This window comes from Pygocentrus nattereri, chromosome 13 (genome assembly GCF_015220715.1).
Source record: "Pygocentrus nattereri isolate fPygNat1 chromosome 13, fPygNat1.pri, whole genome shotgun sequence".
Lineage (NCBI taxonomy): Eukaryota > Metazoa > Chordata > Actinopteri > Characiformes > Serrasalmidae > Pygocentrus > Pygocentrus nattereri.
In genome coordinates, this window is record NC_051223.1 from 21,250,495 (window position 1) to 21,270,188 (window position 19,694).

The window sequence follows — 19,694 nt, forward strand, 5'->3', positions numbered from 1 at the left end:
AACTCAACGCAGGCAAGGCTGCGCATGCGCCCTGAGCGCTGCTGGGCTTTAAAGAGACACTAAGGACCAGGACAGTGCTCTACTCTGTGCAGTGCCTGGTACGGAGAAGACTTCAAAGGGAAAAACACCAGTTTTTCAAAACCTTTACATAGTTCAGTCGTCGAGGTGTTAACAAAGTCGTTCAGAATTACTCCGTTTATAATGCTTCACCGTCAAACTTATAGACTTGGATTCCTTTACAGTGGTGGTAAGAACGAGGCGATGCAACGTTTACAGTGCAAATATAATGATTTTATTTACTACCCAATACCACCAGTGAACCTACGAGAGTATTTAGAGTAATTGTATGTAGCAATAATTGTGGTGATTCTTACTGGGGACTGTTTTGCTTCACAACACCTTGCATGTCTCTCTGAGTATATTTTAAAAAAGCATAGAGTTGCAAAACTATGCTCAAATTTTCAGATATCGGCAGCACAGATGTTGCCATTTCTTGTGATAACTGTCTGTGAAAGAGCTTTTAGAGGAAATGAACTCTTCAGGTATCTGGATCCTAGCAGAACTGCTGTGAACATCTCTGACTCTTCAAGTTTCTCTATAACAGAGCATTTCACATCAAACCACCCTGGATGGCTTTGTTCGCATCTCAGTGACTGACCCCTGCAGAAGTTTAGAAAAGTCAGTGGAATTCCCCTTTAACTGAAGTCTCACACATCCATTAGGCCAGTTCCCCAGACCCAGATTGGGCCGAAGCCTAATTTTCAGTGATTATTTAGCTCTTCTACTGCAATTTCATCCATGACTAGGCTGCATCCATGCTCAGGAAAGATGTCCAAAAGTTTGTGTTCACCTGATCTTCTAAAATTCATCAGAAATCAAGGGCATTAGGGGGGAGTTTGTACTCTTTTTGCAGTGACAGCCTCTGCTCATCTTTACACTAGATGTTGAAACTGCTGTGAGGATTTGATCACACTCACCTCCAAGTGCATTAGTGAGGTCAGGTCCTGACGTTGGATGGTTAGCTCTAGATCACTAGCACCGCTCCAACTTATTTCAAAGGATTGAGGTCCATCACTCTAGAGAGTAGAGAGAGTTCCATTCTATTGGCAATGCTTTTCTATAGAAATAATCAATTGTGTGAATGCAGTTGAACACCTGCGCCAGTGTTGGTCATCTGGATGCTTTTGGACATATGGCCTACAATCAAATGAATAAACCTGTTATTAAATGGCAAATTTGGAATATGTTTCACCATCTACGATGGTACTTATGTGACTTAGTACTACAATGGACTTTTCCAGTGTTTCCCAGGCTTTTCTTAATGTTCATTCAATGATTGTTTGTTTACTCATTTTTAACTATAGTTTCTGTGTTAATAATTTTGAACTTATTTAAATTATTTTTCACAGCACTACCGTTAGTTACAGTCAGTGCGTGCACAGTATGCAAATAGGTGATTCATTTAGTGTTTATTAAAGTCAAATGAAATACACAATGATAAAAGCTACCCCAGGGCTTCTGTTTTGCTCATAGGACTAGGTCTCTCTGTCTGAATGGTGAAATTTACTCATCTCCCCAGGTTTCAGTGAGCTTTGGGTAATAACACCCTTTGCCCTTTCCACTGTGCACCACCCACACCATGGGACCAAAGCCATAATTGCAACCACAATACTGGATGACAGCATCCAAACACAGAAACACTTTTTTTCTCTTTTTTTCTGCTGGTCTTCTTGCTGATGTGCTATTATTAGAATCACAAGTCTACAACAGTGACATATGGTGCCAGCCCAACACTGAAATTTTTGGAATGGCTGTATTTTATATGGTGTCTATAATCAAAAGCCTAAAGAGAAGAGAGTTGTAGTAAGGACTCATCAGTCACTGAGCTAATTATGTGGTTAAAGTAAGGGGCGGCAGATATCCCAGGTATAATTATTTGAGTTTCTCTTACACCATGAGTTTTCAATGTAAATACATATTACAGAGTAAACCAATAAGAAGTTAATATCAGCCTTGAGAGATTAGTTAAATTCAGTGTGTCAATGTGAATCTGGTATTCACATCGTTAGCACAACAAGCAGTGCCCTACAAACTCATTAAATGTATTTCTTGCATTTGCGGTGTGGCAACTTTAGTACTTGAATCATGTGAATGTAGACAGCAGCAACTGGCAAAAACAAGGTGGCACTGAAAAGACAAGAATAAAAAAAAAGCTGTCTAAGAAGGATGAGGACGTATCCAAGCTGGCAGGCAGTGGGAAATGCTGGCCTTAACTTACTTGGCAGCTGTTAGTTTGTAACATATTGACTGTCATGATTAAATATTATGTATTATAGACATACATACAATAAGACAAATACTTTTGCCGGTTTTCATTTTATCATTAGCTTGCTCCCTTGGCTTTCTCAGTGTAGTAAATAAATGCTTAATAAGTAAGAATTGAAGAAGATGAAAATGCAGAGATTTTGGAAAAAGGTATTTTGTGAGAAGACAATGCTTTGTTTGTATGTGCGTGTGCAGGAAAAACACAGAGCTCAGGTTTTGCTCAACATTAAGTAGCTTCTAGTTTGAAAACATGTCTAACTCCAGCCTTCCTGGCATGTGCTGTCATTTGCAAATGTTGGAGAAAAAATAAAACAAAAAATGTAGCCTGTGCAAAAGCTGTTGTGAATTTTGTATTTTATGTTTTACTGTTTTAAATATGTTGACATTAACTTTTTAGGCATTCTTAAGCACATAAAAGGGGAAAACTTTGTGATTTGTACAGGTGACTCAGATGAATGCAAACACAAAAGCCTATATTTTCTATAACCTATATTATAAGCCTATAAACTGTCCATTTTGAGGCTGTATGTGCCCATTCATCAACCCTTTGTTGTAAAATTGTGCTCCTGAGGAAATAGGTATTTGAAGAAATGAAGTGTTAAATGACCAAAATTACCATTATAAATCATTATATATTTAGGTATGGCAGTGTGTGTATGTTTCCGTCCTATACATTTACAATTTCTACAAATGCATTAGCTATAATCATATTTACTAACATGTTTATTTTATTTATTGCTTCACTTTTTCAGCATCAAACAGCTTAATTAAAACAAGTATCTGAAAAATGACTGGTTAGAGAAAAACATGCATTATTTTTACGTAACGAACAATTTTCAAGAGGAAAGATCAGGATCAAAGGTGTTAATACTTCAGTATTTATCTGCTTATCTTGAAATGTTGCATATAAACATGTAGAGATGCTGTGCAAAATATAAATAAAAACAGAATGCAATGATGTGCAAATCATTCAAACCCTGTAGTTGTATAATACTGAAAAAACAAATCAGGTTAGTTGGCAACAGTTGGCTGTGATCTTTGGGACCTCAGGTGGCATAGCTTTAAAAACAGACATAATTCTGTAGTGGAAATCACTGCATGAGCTCAGGAACTCTTCCAAAATACATTACCTGTGAACACAGCTCAATGCTGCATCCACAAATATTAGCTAAAAATTCCATGCTAAAAAGAAACCACATATAAACATGATCCAGAAGCACCACCACTTTCTCTGGGCCTGAGCTCATTTAGGGAGGACCAAGGTGAAGTGGAAAGGGTCCTGTTGTCTGACAAAGCAAATTTTGAAATTCTCTTTGGAAATTGCAGACACTGTGTCTTCCAGGCTAAACAGGACGGAGACCATCCGGCTTGTTATGTGGCCACAGTCCGAAAGCCAGGATCCGTGATGGTGTGGGGATGTATTATTGCACACGACATGGATGACAACATTAATGCTGAGCAATACAGGTTTATAGCAACATAGGCTGCCATCCAGACGATTCCCTTTTCAGGGAAGGCCTTGATTATTTCAGCAAGATAATGCCAAACCATGTTCTGCACATATTACAACCACATGGATCTGTATTAAAAGAGTCTGGGTGCTAAATTGGCCTGCCTGCAGTCCAGACCTGTCATCTATTGAAAACAATTGTCTTTGTGTGTCTAAATGTAGGGTTTCAATGATTTTTACATCATTGCATTTCATTTTTATTCTCATTTTGCACAGCATCCCAATGCTTTTGAAGGGTTGTATGAAAGCAGTCTACTAACTCCACATCAATAGTCCAGCTATAATGCAATAGACAGTTTCTACATATTTTATTTATATAATACTAGTTTTTGCCCTCCCAGCAGGAAAGAAGCTTCGTCAGTGAAAAAGTATAAAAACAGTAAAAAAAAAAAAAAAAAAATTATTACAAATACATTCTGTATAAAAAGAGAACTGTGCAAAGTGTAGCTTGTGTAACGATTCGTCCATGAAGTACGTTGCAACGACTCCTGCCTCTGCAAAGATGCTACATTTCTCCTGTAGAGACAAAATTGTCTCATAATATTCCTGGTTTATAATATTGTGTTAGAGAACTAAAGGCGATTTTATAGCTTGCTCTTCATGATGTATTAGCAAGCATAATGAATGAATCTGACTCTTAGAGGCCTCAGCACAGTAGCTTCGCGGCATGTCCAGCTTGTCAGTCAAACCAGGTCAGTGATGCAACACGTGTAACCTGCAGGATTACTGTGCCGTTTCACGTGCTCATACAGTAAGATGATTTTAATCTCACTCAACATTTGTGAAATGTCCTACATGAACAGGGAACCTCTAGTTTTGTAATGATACCAGGTGGCAAATTTTTTGCCGGATGCTGTTACATCACAGTTACACTGGCCTCCTTCAACATCCTGAATGCCTTTTAACTTCCATTGCCATAACTGCAATAATACCACCTGCTGTCTAACAAAATCAAATCAAATCAAATCAAATTTATTTGTGTAGCACTTTTTACAACAGATGTTGTCACAAAGCAGCAAAATAAGAAACAAAAGAAGTTTTCAAGTTCTACCTTGTTATACTATTAGTTATATTATTAGTAGAACTATTACTATCTATGCACTGTGGCCCTGGGCAGTGTGTGGAAATAAGGTATAACAGAGAATTCTTTAAACCAGGAGTAGGAAACTCTGATCTTAGAGGCTTTCTTACTCAACTCATCATTTAATTGCTAGATTTATTTATCTTTTTTGTGCAAGCTAGTGCTAGCTATCCTTCCACTGTCCTCTATGGCTAACTAGGCTATTCATACTGGTACTGGTCTGTTTGTCCGCATGCTTTGTTAGCCATCTTTCACCCTGTGCTTTAATGGTCAGGACCACGACAGAGCAGGTATTTGGGTGGTGGATAAACACTGCAGTGACAAATGTGTGTTAATGGTGTGTTAGTATGTGTTGTGCTGGTAGGAGTGAATGAGACACAGCAGTACTGCAGAAGTTTTTAAACACCTCATTATCACTGCTGGACTAGGAACAGACCACCAACCAAAAATATCCAGCCAACAGTGTCCTGTGAGTAGCGTCCTATCACTGCTGGACTGGGAATAGACCACCAACCAAAATATCCAGCCAACAGTGTCCTGTGAGTAGCGTCCTGTCACCAGTGATAACAGAAAAGCCACTGTCTATGACTTTACAACTACAAGATCAACCAACAGGGTAGGAGTGTCTAAGAGTGGACAGTAAGCGCTTATAACTCAGGCAGCACTACTTTGTCTGATCCACTCACAATAGAGCAACACACACTAGCACACCACCCCCCCAGATCAGTGGCACTGCAGAGCTGATAATGATCCATCAACCAAGTAAGACCTGCTCTGTAGTGGCACTTTGGGATTTATTTCACCCTTGAATGCTTTGCTTGTAGTTCTCCACCATGAAGAGATTAAAAAAAAATCTGTTTCTCAGCAGACTGGCGATCTGTCCAGGGTGTATCCTGCCTTCCGTCCAATGACCACTGGGATAGGCTCCAGCAACCCCTGCGACCCTGAGGGAGAAGCGGCTTAGAAAATGTGTGTGTGTGTTTCTCAGCATAGTTTAATAGCAAAACTATCATAAAACATAGCAACAGGCGACAAATTGTGTTTTGTGTATTAACTCTCTGTGAGGGAGCTTGTAGAAACATAAAAGTCTTCAGACACCTGGTTCCCATTACCAGCACTGTGAACAATTCTGACTGTAAATTTCAGCGCATTTCATGTCCAACCACTCTGAATGACTTTGCTTACATTTTAACAGCTGAGTTATGTATGATTTAAAAACAAATTGGTCATTATTTAGTATCTTCTAATGAGTTCTCAATTACGACTTAATAATTGGAACATTTCTCCTAACTATACTAACATACTAATTATGACACCATCAACTGTGATCTTTCTCAAATATGACTCAGAATTTCATATTTACACAATACCACTTAAAAATAATGAGGTGTCACAATTAAGAGTATCTTAATATTGTGAAATAATCATAATTGAGATACTAAGTCAAACATAATTATGGGAAACTCCTTATTAAATACTTTTTGAAGTGATATCAATTGATATAAAGCTTTATTCAGTTTTCTCTGTGGCTTGCATTCAAACTTGTAGCTCAGCTTCCACTAACAGTAGTGCGTTTAAATTAATACCACACCCCTACAATGCTTTTGGACAGTAAGTTAGCTGAATGGCATTTGCCTAGTTCTACACTACAGTATAGCGAAAGCATCAATTTATTTAACTTAGCTTGTGGAATTACCGTTATGCTGGGTTTCTATTCACCTCCAAAATAAATTGGAATTTGTTTGTATTTTCCCTATTTAATTTAAAATTAGGATGTATGTATTAGCAGCTTCAAGTGCACAACAAAAGCCACAGTGGTGATCGGGAACATCTTTTAATCAAAAATGTGGTTTAATGTCACCAGCACTAAATATGGCAGATTTTAATCTAAAATAATGAAATTTTAAAAAAATGAATAACTGCAAATACATCAGTGCTACTTACATCATAGCCATTAAGAGCAGCCAGCTGGTGCATTGCCACCAAAATAACACAGCAGTTTAGTCTCGCCACAAACTGCTCACAGTTCACGGAAAAAAATAATCACTGCTTTTGGAACACACTCTGGATGAGGACAGCAGCCAACCAAACATTGTTATAAAACAATACCACCATAAAGAAGCCTTGTCTAAGTCACAAGAGCTTGTGTTACTGCTCCAGTGAACTTGAGCTTCTCCGTCACGCACTGCAATTTCTTGATATTGCATTGTTACTTGTGATTTCTGGACTACTGCCAAGAACTAAAAAAAATAATGCACGTAAAAAAAAAGGATTAAGGTCACTAGAATTAATATAAAGATCCAGAACTACTGGATAAAGGCAGCTCCTTCGAGTTCTGTAGTAGCCTCTAGTCATTGTGATCTCCGCTGGTGCCTTCAGTACTGTTGCAATTGTGATCTCCACTAGCACTTCCAGAGCTAGGCTGGGCAGGTTTCCCCTGTGGCTTGCCCTTTTTGCTGTTGTTCTGCTGGGATGTGGGCTCTGGGCAGGGATGTAAGCTCTGAGAAATGTCCTGGAAGGTCCAGCGCTCCTCTCTTAACACATGCTCTTCCAACGTGAACTGACCCTGCTTAGTCCTGGTCAGCTCTCGCACATGAGCACATGAAGACAGAGCTGCACAGGGTGGAGACAGAGAGATGACTCAAGTCTCTTAAAACTACAAAATTGAATCAATGAAAATGACTGTCTACTTCTGTCAATATTGTCCAGTAATAATTTTTAGCTTCGTACCTTTTCCCAAATCGTCCACCAGGCTTCGGACATAAAACCCTCCACCACACTCAATATCTGTCAACACAGAAAGCAACATGTTCTGTAAATAGTGTTAATGATCAATACCCCTCCAATATATAATATTTAGGTCTAGTCAGTTTGGTCAAATGAAGGCATGGTTTTTTATATATTATATATATATATATATATATATATATACACACACATACACACACACACACACACACACACACACATTTTATTTCTTTCTTTCTTTAAATCGCTGCTGTCGGAACAATATCTCCATTTTTGTTTTTCACATAATTTGAAAATGCCTATTGCCCTTTAAATTGTATGTAAATTTCATAATAAATGGACCTAAAGAAATAGGCCAAAGTGACTTGGAAAACAGTCTGGTTCCATTGACTTACAACCCCAATTCCAATGAATTTGGGACGTTGTGTAAAACATAAATAAAAACAGAATACGATGATTTGCAAAACATAAATAAAAATAGAATATGTTGATTTGCAAATCCTTAGCAACCTATATTCAATTGAATACACTACAAAGACAAGATATTTAATGTTCAAATGGATAAACTTTGTTTTTGGAAATATTCACTCATTTTGAATTTGATGCCTGCAACACGTTCCAAAGAAGTTGGGAGAGGGGCAACAAAAGACTGGGAAAGTTGAGGAATGCTCAAAAAACACCTGTTTGGAACATTCCACAGGTGAACAGGTTCATTGGAAACAGGTGAGTGTCATGATTGGGTATAAAGGGAACATCCCTGAAAGGCTCAGTCGTTCACAAGCAAGGATGGGGCGAGGTTCTCCACCTTGTGAACAACTGTGTGAGCAAATAGTCCAACAGTTTAAGAACAACGTTTCTCAACGTGCAATTGCAAGGAATTTAGGGATTTCATCATCTACAGTCCATAATATCATCACAAGATTCAGAGAATCTGGAGTAATCTTTGCAAGTAAGCGGCAAGGCAGAAAACCAATATTGAATGCCCGTGACCTTCGATTCCTCAGGTAGCACTGCATTAAAAACCCGACATCCTCCTGTAACGGATATTCCCACATGGGCTCAGGAACACTTCAGAAAACCATTGTCAGTGAACACAGTTTGTCGCTCCATCTACAAGTACAAGTTAAAACTCTGCCACGCAAAGCGAAAGCCATATATCAACAACACCCAGAAACGCCGCCGGCTTCTCTGGGCCCGAGCTCATCTGAGATGGACTGACGCAAAGTGGAAAAGTATCCTGTGGTCTGATGAGTCCACATTTCAAATTGTTTTTGGAAATCATGGATGTCGTTGTCCTCTGGGCCAAAGAGGAAAAGCACTGTCTGGATTGTTTTCAGCGCAAAGTTCAAAAGCCAGCATCTCTGATGGTGTGGGGGGTGTGTTAGTGCCCATGGCATGGGTAACTTGCACATCTGTGAAGGCACCATTAATGCTGAAAGGTACATACAGGTTTTGGAGCAACATATGCTGCCATCCAAGCAATGTCTTTTTCAGGGACGTCCCTGCTTATTTCAGCAAGACAATGCCAAGCCACATTCTGCACGTGTTACAACAGCGTGACCTCGTAGTAAAATAGTGCGGGTATTAGACTGGCCTGCCTGCAGTCCAGACCTGTCTCCCATTGAAATTGTGTATCGCAAAATACGACAACGGAGACCCCGGACTGTTGAGTAACTGAAGTTGTACATCAAGCAAGTATGAGAAAGAATTCCACCTACAAAGCTTCAACAATTAGTGTCCTCAGTTCCCAAACCCTTATTGAGTGTTGTTAAAAGGAAAGGTGATGTAACACAGTGGTAAACACGCCCCTGTCCCAACTTCTTTGGAATGTGTTGCAGGCATCAAATTCAAAATGAGTCAATATTTGCAAAAAACAATAAAGTTTATCCGTTGGAACATTAAATATCTTGTCTTTGTAGTGTATTCAACTGAATATAGGTTGAAAAGGATTTGCAAATCAACATATTCTATTTTTATTTATGTTTTGTAACATCCCAACTTCATTGGAATTGGGGTTGTACATTAAAAGTAATGTAGGTTTTTTTCTCTTCTGTAAACTTACCATTTTGGAGATTTAAGGTTTTGTTCCGACAACAGCGATGTGTGTGTGTGTGTATATATAATATAGATGCACACCTGACATTTCTGCAAATATTTTATTATATCTTTTCCTGGGACATCACTATAGAAATGAAACTTGGATATAACTTGAAGTAGTCAGTGTACAGCTTGTACAGCAATATAGTCGTCGTCCCAGAAGGAATTACATGAATTCCAACATGTAATATGACATTCTGAAGCAAAGCATGACCCCCTCCCTTCGGAAACTGCACCGCATGGCAATTTTCCAACTCAATAATGACCCCAAACACACCTCCAAGATGACAAGATGCTGATGGTAGAGGTGATGGACTGGCCAAGTATGTCTCCAGACCTAAACCTAATTGAGCACCTGTGGGGCATCCTCATATGAAAGGAGGAGGAGTGCAAGGTGTCTTAACACCCACCAGCTCCGTGATGTCATCATGGAGGAGTGGAAGAGGATTCCAATAGCAACCTGTGCAGCTCTGGTGAATTCCATGCCCGAGAGGGTTAAGGCACTGCTAGCTAATAATGGTGGTCACACAAAATAATTGACACTTTGAGCACAATTTGGACATGTTCACTGTGAGGTGTACTCACCTATGTTACCAGCTATTTAGACATTAATGGCTGTGTGTTATTTTCAGAGGACAGTAAATCTCTCTCTCTCTCTCTCTCTCTCTCTCTCTATTTATTATGAAAGAGAGAGAACGAACTATTTAAGATGATCATATTTGTGCTTTCAAAAGAAAGAGGAAACTGGGGGCAGAAGAGCAATACAATGCAATATGTACACAGCAGTCCTCAACACGAAACCAAAGTCAAATCCCAGACATTTTTGGCAACATATAATCCCAGTCAGATGCATTTGTGGGTTGCACATGTGACCACCCTACAATAGATGAATGGATGTATATAAATGGCAACTGTCAAAATTATATAAAGAATAAAAATACTACAAATATGCAAATGTAAACAGCATGTTGCAAACAACTAATTCCTAAATTTCCTTCGGGATCAATAAAGTATCTAAGTAGTGACTAAATAGTAACTGAACATGTTCCATGCAACTGTGACTGCTTTTGAATCACTTTGTGTAGCTGTCAACATGTACATACACAATGTTGCTTGTAACTATATGCATGAACGTCTCACTGTGTAAAGCCAGAAATAAGCACATTTTCACACTTGGCCCAAACATGAGTCCACACCCATCATCATAGATCCGTTTTCATACATGATCATTTCTTCTAAATTGGAGCAATTCTGTACATCGGTTCCAAGACCTAGACTGTGATAAATATTGGTTATTTCTATGTGGGATCTCAGGCAACAATGGAAAATATATGAGGGTAACTCATTCATGCTGTATTGTGCTCCTGCAAAAAATGGTTATTTGGACCACCGCTGTATAAATACAGTAATATGACAGTATGATAAGCTAATTATGTTATATGATGTTCAGGGCCAAGATTGGATAGGCTTCAGATACAGTGCACCAGAGTTCACTGGGAGTAAACCCCAGTCCACTGTTTCCACATAGGCCAGAGATGGGTCTGCTGGACCTCATTTGGGTTTGAAAACAGCTTTTAGACATAACCAAATGTACCAAACGCTAAGTATTAATGACCCAAGTCAAACTGGCCAAAGAGCTATAAAAAAAATGCAAACACAAAATGAACCAAATACAAGAAGTGTGCTGCGTCATGTGCTCACTGCCCTCTAGTGTGTGCGCATTCACTAGCGTGCATGTGGGAGATTCACTGCACAGATGGGTTAAATGTGGAGGTGAATTTTCCTGCAGTGGGATAAATAAATGGTAAACAAGACATAGCAAATAGCATCATAACAGCACCATAATATATCTACTAACCCAAAGTGAAGAGAGGTGGATTGAAGTCTTGCAGCGAGAGGTTGTAAACTGTAACTGGTCGTGCAGGCTTAGCTTCTACCTTATGCCCTTGTTTTAACAATACAGAAAGGCGCTTGCCATCTTTCTTCAATGCTGAATACCTAGAAGACCAAGAAGTCATCCAAAACAAATAAGTGTACAGTGGAATAAAACAACGTTCCAGGCCCTCTAGGGTCTCTGGGGAATATGCACACATTGCCTATGTTTATAGGGCTACACAGTACAAGCCAGCAAGACTGGATTACACCACACCACTTTCATCTTCCAGTATCGATACCAATATAACAACAATACTGTGTAGGGCTGATAAGATAATTATCCAGGAAAAACACCTTGGGACAGTTTCACAGACCTAGATTACACCTAGACTTGAAAGAATCTGCAATGCGGATTCATCTTTGACGCTGCAACTTGGTCCAGGACTAGGCTTTATCCACATCCAGGAAACCAGCTCCATACCTCTACATGACTGTCTGATACGGTCATGAAGCCAAACAGTGCAGTGCACAGCATTAAGTGAGCATTTTAGTCCAAATCAGAAAGGCACATGTCAGTGACTCACAGAGGGGGGACCTGCATGATTTCACCAATAAACTCCTTCAGCTTTTCTTCAAAAGCCTCTCTTGTGATGTGATCTTTGAAAACAAACAAACAAAGAGTGCACAGTCATCATGACTTGGACTAACCAACGTTGCCTGCTTCAGTAAGTATAAGCATTTGGGATTTGGGGAATGTACCATAGCTCATCTCTTGAACAACGCTTCCTGTGCTATCCAAGGTGTCCGTTGCTTTGCCCAGCTCTCCAACCGCTGTATATTTCTGTAGAAATCAAAACACTTAAGCTAACTACGTTACAGCATCACTGAAACAGCAACGCAACCCAGCATACACAGTCGAACAAAAAGAGAAACTCTCGGTGTACCTTTGATCCAGCCAGCATCGTGGTGAGCATCTTCGTTCCTTCACCAATTCCAACCACTGCAGGAGAGACATACTGCGGTTAAAACGTCCTGGTTCAGTGATTTTCCTCATGTGGTGGTTCAGTGATAACGCCTTACCGAGAACACCAGAAGCATTGCTGTCTAGGGTCCCACCATGGCCGAGCTTTAAAGCTTGCTTCTTCCTTTTCCGAGGGTTCTGGTTAACAGCGCCAGCCTCTGAGTGAGAAAAACACTTATATTATATTAAAAATCTGTAACGAATCTATTCCATTGATCTCCGTTTTGTTCAGCTCAGCAGAGCCTCTCAAACGGCCGCTGCTCTCTAAAGTAAGCAGTAGTAAACAGAAAACAGTCTACCTTTTAAAAGCTTGTGTTTAAGTGTGTTTAACACATCGGCAGAGGTGGGCCCCTGTTTCTTAAATATGGCAAAAATGCCGTTTAAAGATTGTAACTTCGGCAAGGTAACGTTGTTGACAGCAGCCATGCTCTCCTGCTGCCATGCGCACAATGATAGCGTCATCGAACCGACGGTATTAGTTGTTTTTAAAGCGAGAGGGGTGCGTTTACAGCTACGCGAGACTTTTACCCACATTTAGTACCTGTAGTTACATATTTTTAGTGTCTATGTCTGCAAATGTACATGTTTTAGGTCCACATGTCAGAGCGATTTTTTATTGATCAAATTGATTAAATTGACTAAAAGAACGTTATTAAAATGAACATATTAAAGCCTGTGCGGTAAAAAGGGGCTACTGATTTGTAACAAAACAAGAGAAAATGCCAATATTATTGTGAAGAAAGCTATGAAAATGTCATATGATTAAAAATGTGATTGATACTGTTAGATCGAACCCTACAAACACAGTTACGTTGTGACAACGTTGTGGCAACGTAGTGTTTTGGTGCACGCAACGTCGTCTGCATGGTGCTCTCTACGTTGTCACAACGTTGAAACGTAATTCCTCAGACGGTTGTGACAACGTTGTGTGTTTGCTGGGAAGCCACATACATCACCAATCAGAAGCTGGTATTTGTTGGAAAAGAAAGAAGATGAGTTAATATATGATACTTGATAAATGACTAAGAGTCCCGGTCAAGTTCAATGATAAATAAATTACAAAAAAAAAAGAATAAAAATGATTGGGTTAATAAATAAACTTACAAAAAACAAACAAAACACGTCACTTTAAAAAACATTTTTATTCGGAAATTTTGAGAAATAAATAAAACATACAAACGAATAATAATTCACAAGTTAAATTGGCTAATGCCATTTTTACGTCGTGCAGTATGGAAACAGACCTCGCGGGGGCGGTGTTTACAAACTTTTGTTAAGCATCGCGAGGAACATGAATGAGGGAACTGTGAAATCTGGCTGTGTCAAAGTTTTATGATTTATGTCACTGTTATATTTATATATGTATTTTTATTCGAAAAGCTGTTAAGATACAGCCTGAATAGTTTGGAACGGCAGTAGTGCCACAGAAGTGACAGGCAGAGTGCAGCCTATAAGCATGTAGTAAATGAGTAATACCGGACTGAAGACATGCTGTGGTCCAGTCAGACAGGAGTAGAGTGAGGCACACCCAGTAGTGAAGGAGGGCAGGCTCTCTCTCTCTCTCTCTCTCTCTCTCTCTCTCTCTCTCTCTCTCTCTGTGGAGTGTGAGCTGCATGCCCGCTCACGCGGATACACCGCCGTCCTGCTTATGGAGACACACACGTCCTTTATCGCCCCTTTATACGACTCGAGGAGGCTGCAGTCAGCAGTGAGGACACGTTTCTGACCGTTGCCCTTTGGTTCCAGGTGGAAAATCTCCGCTTTTCCCGCAAGCATGTCTGCGAGAGGTGAGAGTGGTTTACATTAGTTTTCAATATGGACTCGGTGTGTCAAGATCAAAGTTCATCTCAGTAGCGTCTCGATCCAGTGTGGGTCTCTTCGCTGCCACGTATTTGTGAGCAGCATCGCCTTAAAGCCTTTCGCCAACTTGGAATTGGATGTCCATACAGTGGGAAATGTCAGTGAGCTTTAATGAAGCGGGCGGACTGGCCGCGTCGCTCTGTATGAAACTCGCTGCCTGAGCCTTCAGTTTCTCACATTAAACTCTGTCCTCAGAGCTGAAGCATGGACAGTGGCCAGTGAGTGGACATTACCTTGGTCCCTTTAGCGCTACGACACTTTCTGAATAGCTCGGATTCCAGCGCCCGTCTAAATGGGCTGCATCATTTATCCTGGCAGGTGTGTGGGGTTAGCGATGGGACGGGTTCAGTAAGCGAGTGATGGTCTTCTTGCGGTCCTGTTTTATCACAGGCTGTTTTCCCACAATGTTGTATGGCGGATCATGTCCTACTACAGCTGTGGTGCTGCTCTTGGTGCTCTTTCTGCACGGCACTGTTGGGTTTCTGTGTGACTGGCACTCACAGCTCAGCCCGATTGTGGGAATCACACCGGCGGCTCACAGCAATGCAGTATAGCAGGAGCTTGTAGGAGGTTTATACTGTAAGAACTACAGATGACATCAGGCATCAGGCATGTTAATATAAAGGTGGGGCACATGTCAAAAATCGAATGCGATACTTCAAGAAATTTTCATGATACATGACATGTCACAATATTGATCTTTTCAGGCATCTGATCAGTTAGAAAATAGTGCTACACTTAAAAAGTACTATAAAAAAGACTTTTTTATCAATATTTAGTATACCGTGTTGCACTAAATCCAGTTTTTGAACGAGACTAATTCTGCTCTCTTTATAATGAAACATGCGGTTGGTCAGTGTTCTGGGAGTACTGACGATATCCATGTTCAGAAATGTGTACTGTATTGTATTGTAATGTAATTTATCATGATAGCACTATATATTGTCATATTGCCCAGCCCTAAGTTATTATCTCTCCTTTGGGGGGTGTATTGCTATGCATTGCCATAGACTGCTATACTTTGCTCTGTATGAATGTTTTTATCTGTGCTGTGTGTTTCTTCCTGTGGGGTTGTAGAGTGTTTGAGTAGTTTAAGCACGATAGCCTGCTTTTACATCTTAAGTGAAGTGCTTTGATTAAAAATAGCTCATTTTAAACTTTGATATTAGTATAGTTTGATATTAGTATTGACAGTTCTCAAGGTTACAATATCGGTATTGGTATCAGAAAAGGGTGAGTGGTGTTAGTGCTGTAGTGCTAGTAAGAATCTACGGTTGGTTTACATGACATCACAAAAAAAATAGTGTTCAAAATGAGGAGTTTTTGCAGCTTAGGGAGCAATTGGGTGTTTGGTGTCTTGCTCAAGGACACCTCAATCGTGGACTATCGGTGCTGGGGATCGAACCAGCAACCTTTTAGTCACAGGGCTGGTTCTCTACCCTCCAGCCCACGACTGCCCCCAAACAACAAATAACAAAATGCCCCCAAATAACAATGTTTATATAGTACATCTAGTACAAACTCTTTTTTTAAACTGAAGTAATAAAATACCCATCAATGGATGAAGTAGGAGTCACAAATTTAGTGTAGTGCTGTGTTCAGAATAAGAGATCAGATCTTAGGTTCCTTCAAAGTCTTGTTATTTTGTTAAAATGTCCTGAGAGAGTTTGTCTGAAGGCCAGAGCTCACCGAACAAACATTCCACAGCAAACAGCAACATTCTAGAAGGTCTTTGGAATTGTCTTTAGAATGTCCAGACCTGATGACCAATGAACCAGAGTGAAACAGTCTAAATCACACCCAGGTATGACATGCCAACCAAACATTTCTGTTTATTGGTGTTTGTTTTGGTCAGTCTGCTCTGACCTTATGAAATCTGTTTCTTCAGGTCTGCTGGTGCTCTTGAGTTGTGCACAGTGAAGGAAGAAAGGGTGAACGCCAGCGTGAGCAGTCATGGAATGCGTCTAAATATAGTATGACCAAAAGTCATTGGTTTTCCAGTATGCTACGTTTTTTCTGTGCTTTCCTTTGTCATTTTTTCAGCCAGTTCAAGGATTAGTTTTGTTCCAAGACCCTGTTTCCAAACAGTGTATTGATTCTGAGCAATCCCTAGTGAACCCATTCATTTTGAAATCTGCAAGTAGCGTTTTCCACATAAAACTGTCAAATGAAAAACTGTTACAAAAGAGGAGATATTAAATTTTTGTTTTGCTGGAGGGTCTGTGTTGTGTGTGTGTTTCTGACAGCTGCTATGTGGTGTGCGAGATCCATCGTGCTCATACAACAGAGTTTTGGCTTGAAAGGTCTGTTTAACTTTGGAAGTGCCCAGTTTCCTTTCAGATTGTTTAGCTTGGGCAAAGCCCCAGTCACATCCCTCTAAGATATATGTAAGTGCCCCTGTGTATTTTTCTTACTTGCCCCCTTCTCCCTCCCCTGTTTTTAGTAGCTGCGAGTCAAGGGGTCATACATGTTTCACTTTTGACCTTTAACCTCTGCATTGTGGACTGGACGAAAGCGCTTTACACAGGTGTCCACTCATTAACATGCGGTCATTGAGGTGACGGTGACTGACTTCTGGCTGCAGTTAGACTGAGAAAACATATCAAACCTCTAAACTTTCAGGAGCAAAACAAATAAATCTGGACTGACAACACGGACGACTTTTCACAGTCCCAATTCTGAACAGGCTTTTGGATATCCATCACATTACATATCTCTCTCTGTCTCTCTCTCTCTGTCTCTCTCTCTCTCTCTCTCTCTCTTACACTCACATTCTCTCTCCTTTTCTCTATGTCTCTCCTTCTCTCTGCTCTCTTTTGCTCTCTTTCGCTGTCTCTTTTCTCTCCCTCTTCCTTCACTCTCCCTCTTCCTTCTCTCTCTCTCTCTCTCTCTCTCTCTCTCTCTCTCTCTCTCTCTAACCCTGGATCATTGTCAGCCCACAGGGAAGCCCAGTTAAGGCTGTCAGATGGAATCAGTGCAAGGATCTGAAAAGTAAACCTCTTCTAACAACACACAGAGAGGAACGTTCCAGAAGTCAGTATTTTTTTAATCAGACTTCAAATATTTAATTAGAATACAGCTCCAAATTCCAGACTTTTTTGTTTGGTTCTATGAGTCAAGTTTAAGAGGCAGAGAGGATGCAGAAGGGGGTCAGATGCCTTAAAGACACCATGTCTAAAGCATGAAGAAACAATTAATTTAGCCCTGGTATACATATATATATATATATATATATATATATATATACACTCATTTATATAGTACATTTACATATATGTAAATTTTAAAAGTATTTTGTATCTTTGAAAGGCTATGCTTCGTTGTGTATGTCATTGTTTAATCCATTTTATATTGTTTAGCCTTTTACTTTTATTGTTTAGTTTTTTAACTCTGAAGACTTGATGACTAAAAAAAGATTGGTAGATTATTTGATTGCTAATTTAATCTGTAGTGACAGCCCTACTTACTCATAGTATTCAGTCCCTGAGGAACATAATGCTTATGTGTCTGCTTACGATGTTGAGGTTTGTAGAAACAACATCAATATATAATGTCTACTCCATCATTACAGCTTCTGTTGCGTTTTACCTGCTCTTGTTATCTGTGTGGCTTTAGTAGGTCTGTATATGTCTTCAGTGGTTGAGATCAGGAGATATAATGGCTATATAAGGCAATGCAATAACACAGGCCACCCTTCACTGCCCCTTTCACCATACTCGGTAACTCCTCACCTGTGTTTTGGAATAAACATGAAACTGTACAAAGGATTATACCCATGAGTCACTCTTCACCTAGCAACTACTGTTTTCCTCCAGTCTGCTTTCCATCCAAAGCTAACATTTATTTAGGCCTAATAAAATATTACTTCAACAAAAGAGAATAGAGTAGGTCTGTTGGTTGCACTCGTGCCAAAAGCCTTGTAGTACGTGTCCAGTATATCTTGTTTGTAGGTCTGTAGGGTTGTCGTTCTGCTAGCCACTGGCACTCAAGTCTCTGATGATGGCCTGTTTGGTCCTCTGCAGGCCAGCACTGGTGTGGTTAGCCAGAGGAGGTGAAGCAGGGCTGCTGACTGCTGAGGTTGGAGCGCAGTGAAAGCAGCAGGGCTTTAGCTGTTATTCCAGACTTAATTAGGCTTGATCCCACCAGGAAGCCGGCCCTTCACCCCCTCTCTGTTCACAAGCCGCCCTCAGTGGGCATGGCCTGGGCCCACTGCATTCCTGTCACTGGGATGTCACCTCTCAGCGGCCGGCCTAGATAAGTGGCGCTTTGGGGGAAGGGGAGATGGAGGAGCCGGTGACAGGGAATAGCTATGTGGTTCCGTGGTCGTCATCTCATCTCAGACCACACATTACCTTTCAAAACTGTGGAATCATCTGGATCTGGATCTGGTTCTGGATCTGAACCACTCCAACTCAACCTTAAGCTACTGGAAGTAGCTCCATCACTCCAGAGAACACAGATCCACTGCTCCACAACCCAATGCTGGAGGGCTTCATTCCCTTCTAGCTAATGCCTAGAATTGAGCATGGTGACCCTGTTCTGTTCTATTATCAATGCTCTTCTAAAGAGATTATACAAGCTGTGTGTGGTTGAGCCTGTGTCAGCAATGGGGGCACCTTAAAGTAGCTGAATTCAGTAGTTTGAAGGGGTGACTGAATACTTTTGACTTACAGTGTAGCTGCTTTTTCAGTGCTGTATAGCTTTCTCAGTTCAGAATCACCTACAGCCTCTTTCATCTGTAGAGAAGTCTACAATTTCCACATTGTACTTGTATTTCCTTGTTGAGTTGCTTTCAGCTAGAGACTCACCATGATGTCAGAATCACATCAGCATTGAACAAATATTTAGATTTGATTGATATTTCAACTGACATTTGATTACATACATTGTAAAAAATGAGAGGTCAGCTCAACTTAAAATGATTTGGTAAATGATTACATGGCTTTTCTTCTACACCAGAGTTCTCACAACTCAAACTTCTTAGTTGAGTCAAAAATTCTCCAAGCTGCTGTTTCTAGATCTGCATCTTGGTTAGAGAAACTGAACTCAATGTGTTTTTTTTTCCACTCAGTTTCCCCACTAGCTGGCACTCCTTCTATCACACAGTCCCACCTGGCATATTCTCCTCTTGGGTTTCCAGATATGGACAGCTGTGGTATTGCTGAGATTCAAACTCA

At 40.2% G+C, this 19,694-nt stretch overlaps 2 protein-coding genes across 3 annotated transcripts in view; one reads left to right on the plus strand and one right to left on the minus strand.

Annotated features, from left to right (window-relative positions):
* Window positions 1-6,731: 6,731 nt before the first annotated feature.
* On the minus strand, window positions 6,732-13,100 carry trub1 (TruB pseudouridine (psi) synthase family member 1). Its single transcript, XM_017695879.2, has 8 exons — window positions 12,957-13,100; window positions 12,717-12,815; window positions 12,581-12,636; window positions 12,396-12,477; window positions 12,221-12,293; window positions 11,620-11,759; window positions 7,647-7,703; window positions 6,732-7,529 (listed from the first exon to the last, which is right to left on the minus strand). Exons 1-8 carry the CDS (start codon window positions 13,081-13,083, stop codon window positions 7,264-7,266), a joined length of 900 nt encoding a protein of 299 aa, XP_017551368.1. The 5' UTR covers window positions 13,084-13,100; the 3' UTR covers window positions 6,732-7,263.
* A 1,114-nt stretch (window positions 13,101-14,214) lies between these two features.
* ablim1b (actin binding LIM protein 1b) overlaps window positions 14,215-19,694 on the plus strand; it is a 100,470-nt gene continuing 94,990 nt past the window's right edge. For both annotated transcript variants that reach the window (XM_017695988.2, XM_017695990.2), the window contains exon 1: window positions 14,215-14,444. Coding sequence is in view for 1 of the 2 variants with exons in the window: in XM_017695990.2 (XP_017551479.1) it covers window positions 14,432-14,444 (13 nt within the window). In the remaining variant the exon portion in view is untranslated. The remainder of the gene's footprint in view (window positions 14,445-19,694) is intronic.